Source organism: Poecilia reticulata, linkage group LG14 (genome assembly GCF_000633615.1).
Source record: "Poecilia reticulata strain Guanapo linkage group LG14, Guppy_female_1.0+MT, whole genome shotgun sequence".
NCBI lineage: Eukaryota > Metazoa > Chordata > Actinopteri > Cyprinodontiformes > Poeciliidae > Poecilia > Poecilia reticulata.
The window spans coordinates 13,251,408-13,257,621 of record NC_024344.1 but is presented as its reverse complement, the minus strand read 5'-3'; the positions used below and the strand labels follow the sequence as shown (position 1 = coordinate 13,257,621).

General features: G+C 39.7%; 1 protein-coding gene across 1 annotated transcript in view; it reads right to left on the bottom strand.

Moving 5' to 3' along the window:
* The window catches only part of LOC103475897 (Kv channel-interacting protein 1-like), a 13,378-nt gene extending 12,618 nt beyond the window's left edge, over window positions 1–760 (bottom strand). Inside the window, exon 1 of the mRNA XM_017308507.1 lies at window positions 441–760. Coding sequence (XP_017163996.1) covers window positions 441–515 — 75 coding nt within the window. The 5' untranslated portion in view covers window positions 516–760. The remainder of the gene's footprint in view (window positions 1–440) is intronic.
* Window positions 761–6,214: the final 5,454 nt, after the last annotated feature.

Genomic DNA, 6,214 nt, shown 5'->3' with positions numbered 1-6,214 from the left:
CTCGTTCGCTCGCGCACACTCGCTGACACGTTTGAGTGGCAGGAACACACGCAGAATCACAGAGTCGGGGAGGGGGCGTGTGTGTGTGTGTGTGTGTTGTGCTTGTCAAGGACATCTCGGCATCCTGTAGTCTCATCAGCACCGTCATTACCACAACTCTACATCAGTCAAAGACTTGAATCACTTTAACCGTTGCACTTCTGCAGCCAGTGTTACTCTCTGACTAGACCTGTTTCTTTAWACAAACAAGTCATGTCACACATGCTTTCCTGTGCAAAACACATGAAAATTCAATCCAACTGTTCAACATTTTTACACAAACACATGTGAGCGGCTCTGCCGACACACAACTGTGTCCGGTCTCGCAACAATTGCAAGCAAACACACATTAAGCMAACGTGCCTAAAACGACTTCCAGGCAYCTCACAGCGTCTCTCTCAGATAAGTCTTGACGTACCTCTTGATGGTCTCCTCTGTTTGGTTTGCATGGTCAAAGTGCCCACCACTGCTCCCATGTTGTCACTGTGAAAACCTGCTTGGCACAAAAAGCCTCCTCAGAGTTATCAGTCCMCTATGTTTTACCAGCTTGTCGTCCTGTCTCTGGCTTCCTCCACAGGTTTGCTCTCTCTCCCTCTCTCTCAGGGCTTTTACCCCACTCTCACGTCTCCTCAGAAGCTTTCACTTCTGTCTCCGGTTTGAGCGGACTCTCTTGATTTTTCTGATGCCCCCCTCTCCCCACCCTTCTCCCTCCATCCCTCCACCCCACTCTTCACCAACGAGCTCGCTCCAGCCGTTCTGCGCCACTCCCTCTGTGCTGTGCTTTCACTCCACTCATCTGTCAGGCTTGCACCCTCCCCTCCTCTCTCCTTTTTAATGTTTTCTTTCCAAGCTGCATCTTCACGCACTCGCCTTATTGCAAAGCAATGAACTCTCCCAGATAGCGCCAGCTGACATGAGAGGTTGGAAATCTTCCGTCACTTTTGCTTTTATTAATTCATTTTACCTGTCAGATTTTTTTTTTTTTTTGATGGTCATAATACCTGAATGTTTTTTTTTAGTTTGTTTTGGTTTCCTTCTGAAAARCTGCATACTCATACTCAGATATTGAGGCTGACTTTCATTCAACGCTGGCCAAAGTTGACATAAAGCACACAGTTAACCCTATGAGGTTGTTTTGAACAAGTAAAATAATCAACCTTATAATAAMAATTCTTGCTTCCTTTTATAATCCTGGGTTAAGAAAAGTACACAGAAGACCATTTATGTAAAAAAAAGAAATGTTCAGAAGTCACACATTTCAGCTGGTAAAATTGTTTATGAAAACCTTTCCTGCTGTCTTTTTGTTCTATTTTTTTGCTTGTTAGATTGAAATGTTTCAAATCTTCAAGCTAACTTTTTTATCCAACAAAAAACAAAAAAACAAGAGGAAGTACACAATGTATATTTGAAATGATTTCAGATGAGCAAACAACCATTCAAACCAATATGAACCTGAATGAGAAAGTAATTACCCTGTTAATCTAATATCTAGCTTTGCCACCCTTCGCAGCAACAACTCACATAAATCACATTTTCATTATGAAAATTACTTTTTTTTCCTTTTTTACACCACTGGAAAAGTTTTGGTTAGGTAATCGAAGAGTTTACCAGTCAGATTCAAATCCAGACTTTGGTGGACTTGGTGGTGTGTTTAAGGTTTATTGGGATGAATAAACCAACTACATGTGAGTTTAAGATCATGTACCAAAGACTGAATCTTCTTCACGGTTTCTCACTGAAAATAAGGTTCAGGATTTTATAGACAAGTCGTTCAGGCCTTTTTATTCCTCTTTTGTCAGTCTAAAACATTTATAACAAAAGATTTCAGGATCATTAAAATAGTTTTTGGCAAATGTGAGACGGGCCTTGGCGTTCAGTATAGTCAGCAGTGGTTTTCATCTTGGAACTCTCCCATGTTGCCACTTTTGCTTTGTCTCTTTCTCATTGCTGATTCTTGAACCCTGACCTTTACTGGCACAAGTGACACCTGCTGTAATTTCACTGATGTTCTGGCTTTTTGCTTGACCTCTTAAGTCATACCAAACATCTTGCAGTATGTTTGGCATATGCTGTCCAATCCCTAGAAGTTCCTCCACTGTTCCATGTTTTTTTTTTTTTATTTTCATTTAATAATGGATAATAGTTCCATCATTAAATCCGTGAGATAACAGTTCTCACGGTGGCTTACTGGAGTCCAAAAGCCTTAGAAATGCCTTTGCAACACTTTATATACTGACAGAAGTAACATGTTTTGTTCTTGAACTCCYTGAAGCAGATGCGTTTAAAAAGAAAAAGTCAACAAATCGTCACTTTGGTAGAAAGTGACGATTTGTGGATTCTGCGGGTGGGGCGGTAATTAAACCTGGGCGGTTCTGGTAAAACGATCAATGCAATCACTCAAAACACAATTCAGAACCGTAACAGCCTCTCTGGTCTCTGCTGGACTCCACACTCGATGAGACTCAATAGGTGGGCGGCGACTTCAATTAAATTTCAGTAATGAACTCTAATTGTTATTGGAGGTTATATAAACCTAAGATGCTATGCTAAAATTGGAACAGTTTTATTGTTTTTTTTTTGTTTTTATATGTCAACCATCATTAAAACCAGACAGTTGCTACATGGATGGCAGAGTATCCTTATTCTGTTTGGACAGTAGCATAATCTTCCCCACAGGTGCTGTATTCACTCAGAACCGTTTAGTTTAAGGAAGGTGAAGCTTCATGAGCGCACACAGGCTGAGATGACAGTTCATCGCAGGACTGAGACAYGCTACCAAGCACATGCACATTTACGTAAAAAAAAAAAACATTGTAGCATTGTATAACTTAGTCTGTACCATACAATAAATCTTTAGCACTCATTTGATAATACAAAAGCCAACATTTAAACAGACATTTTAGGGTTGCTGCTTGGACACAAGTAAAAGCCGAGGCTCAACGTGGAGCCAGGGAAAAGGCAAAAGACTGCTTACATACTCCAAATGCTGCAGACTGGGAATGTTACATCCCTGCAGTGTTTCTTCGTGTGTGTTTTTGAGGATGCGGGGATGCGAGTGTGTGGGTGTCGGGGATGGCTTAGAAGAGAAAAGAAAAACTCTTGGTGAAAAAAATTTATGCAGGCCAGTTTTTTTTTTCTTTTTCTCCCAGTGGTGTTGTTATGTTTTATCATATTTTTGTTGAAGAGCAGAAAAGAAGGACTACTGGTGCTAGATTAAAATTTAAGGCTTAACCTTTTTGTCGCTATTCCTTTAAAGGAAATGACTGCACTGACTACCAGCTAATGTTTGTAGTTGCATGAGCGGTTTTATTGGGGCCACCCCATTGATTACTGAGGTGGAGCTCAGGCACAAACTTCACAAGTCTGCATCAATTAAATATAAAGGTGTTCATTATTCAGATATATATGGCTCTGCCACTGTGTCTACACATCATTTTTTTCTAAGTTATATAACATCTTTTGCATTTATGTTTTTTCTTGCCATTCAAAAATAAAATAGGCTGGCTTTCTTTTCATTCGTCCAGAAAATTACATGCATTTTCAGCTGAATAGGCATTATATTTCCTAGAAGGGAAAATGACAAATGATCATAAAATATATTGATTTTTAAGCATAATTACTCATTTGCTATAAGAGAATTGCTCAAACTGGCAAAAAAAAAGTTTTTTGAGAAGTTATCTTTTTCTAAGTGTTTGCTTAATATTTTATTCTGATATTACATGTTTTTTTTTGTTTTTTGTTTTTTTGGAAGACTTTTTTTTATAATTTTTTTAGCGTTGTATGCTCAAAAACAAAACACAGCTGCAAATTTGATTCCAACCTGCATGGTACGTTAAAATCTCTCACCGCTGATGCAAAGGGTTTCTTAAAACTACTATACACTTTTTTTTATTTTTACATTTTCTCATACAATGGTCCCAAGGACCACAGCTACCTGCAAATACCTAAGAACCCCTCTAAAAATGTCTATATCTGCCCATTTCAAAAGTTCAAACACGAATATACATTAGAGACCATAAAGCGAAACAATCTTGCCACAACTCTGCTCCTTCCCTTGAATTGACTCTGCAAATGGGATTTGCTATTCCTTTCTTTAAAACTACCTGGGTCATCCATCTTTCAGGACGGGAGCCACAAGGTATCATTTCTATAAACTAACCCTTTAAACCTCAACAGGCCTAGTTAAGTGACTTCTAAATGAAGTGAGATGCACTTGCTATTCTTTAGAAGTAACTGAGAAAAAGGGACAAAGACAAACAAATTCCACACTTTTCTCATTTGAACCATTTATGCTTTTCATTCCACTTCTCAGTTATGCAATATCTTGTGTTAGACTATTACATAAAGTTCTAATAAAACACATGAAGGTGTTAATCACATTGGGGCTTGTAGATTATAATGAGACAGAATATAAATATATAAAAATGTTAAATGGATTTTCCGATGCGTGTTAAACGGTCACCGTGTTTGAATTATGYTTGGAGTAGTTTGATCTTTTCCCCCAATTTACGACCAAGCAGTGCAATTAATGCATGTTTATATCTAYGGAAAACAGCAGCAAGAACAAATTAAAGATGCAATGAAGATCCACACAGCTGTCTATTAATTAGCACAACCGTAACCTCATTACACACTCGAGACGGCGGCGCGCTGCGAATGTCGCCTCAGGTTCGGACGTGTCTAAAGGAGAGGGGCTCCCAAAAAGTGGTAAAAATGTTTTATGCCCTCCTTTGGTAACNCTCCAGCTATACCGTCCTGGAGCTTCTTGTTGTCATAGAGATTGCATTTCAATGCAGCTTGCACCTTTGCTTCTATCCTGGCTGACTGTTCGATCTCACAWCCCAACAAAACAACAAAGGTGTCGAGGCGCCTCTGAACCGGCTGCCAGGGGAGCTTTGATTTACGGCAGATGAAGCAGACGAAATGAAACGGGGGTGAGAAGGAAACAGGAAACAGAGGTACTGATTAGAGGGCGGCTGCAGCTCTACTACGCTGGYGAGAGAAGACAGGCGGAGGGTGAGGGATAAAAGACGAGGAGTCAGGGATAACAGCACATAGGAAACACGATGGCTTAGACAAGAGTAAAAATGTTTATTAAAAGACAAAAAAAATAAGGCACTGATTTCAGAACAGAAACACCAGATCAGATCATCTTCTCCTTGTAGAGTCTTACTGTTTAACAGTGCAAAATGCAGGCAGAGCGATTATGTTCAAATGTTCCCGACATTAACTGCGTTGAYTTCCAAAAAAAGGGATTTTTCTTTGAAGTATATCAACAGTATAACWGCTGCTTGATACATAAAGCCTCATCAGCCTCCGCTGGGACGGAAGCGCTATATAGCTGGCACAATGATGATGATGAGAGGTGGATGTCAGTTCTGTTATGTCGTTAATGGCACACCCTGCTGGGACATCAGGATTCCAGCATGTTTTTTTTTACAGAACTGTGCAAAAATATTTCCCACGTTTAGTCACCATATTCGAGTCAGAAAGAGACAAACGTTTWAAGGGCCACGAGATGAAACAAGCGTAACTTTGATTGAAGTTAAAATGAAGCAGAAATCAAAACTTGAAACAGTATCTGAATAAGATGCTCAGAGGAAAAAAAATGGACTCCGTTTATTTTGAACACCAAGTGAGAGAACATCAACAAAAGTGGCWTTAGCTTACAAGTCGTAAGTTTTATAAACCCGTCCATTTAATCACTGATACCTGATCCAAACCACCGTCTGCTCCGTGATGCTGAACTGAACCAAGCACAGACTGAAGGCAGCTACTGAAAAAGTGTCAAAGTAAAGTAGGTTTAGGCACAGGAGGCAGCAGGAATGACTGTGCTACTATAACACACGTTGTTCCAGCCTCCACGTTATTGACTTTAGCCTTCCCGTTATAGCCAGCAATCGCTCATTTTCAACTGCACTGCAATATGCCCTGAGCTGGTTTCCCAGCATGGAGTCATTTCTGAGTCAGCACGTGGAATCAGGCTGCAGCGTAAACGAGTAAATTACCATATGAATTCAGTAACTTCTGTAGTTCATTTTTAAGAGAAGGAAGTGAGGGAAATGTCATATCTAATCAACTCTTCAAAATATATATTGCTGCCACTWTTTCTGKCTTTTTAATCTTTGRATTGGATTTTTTAGACATTGTCTTTTTGTTCCCTGCACTGTAAAAA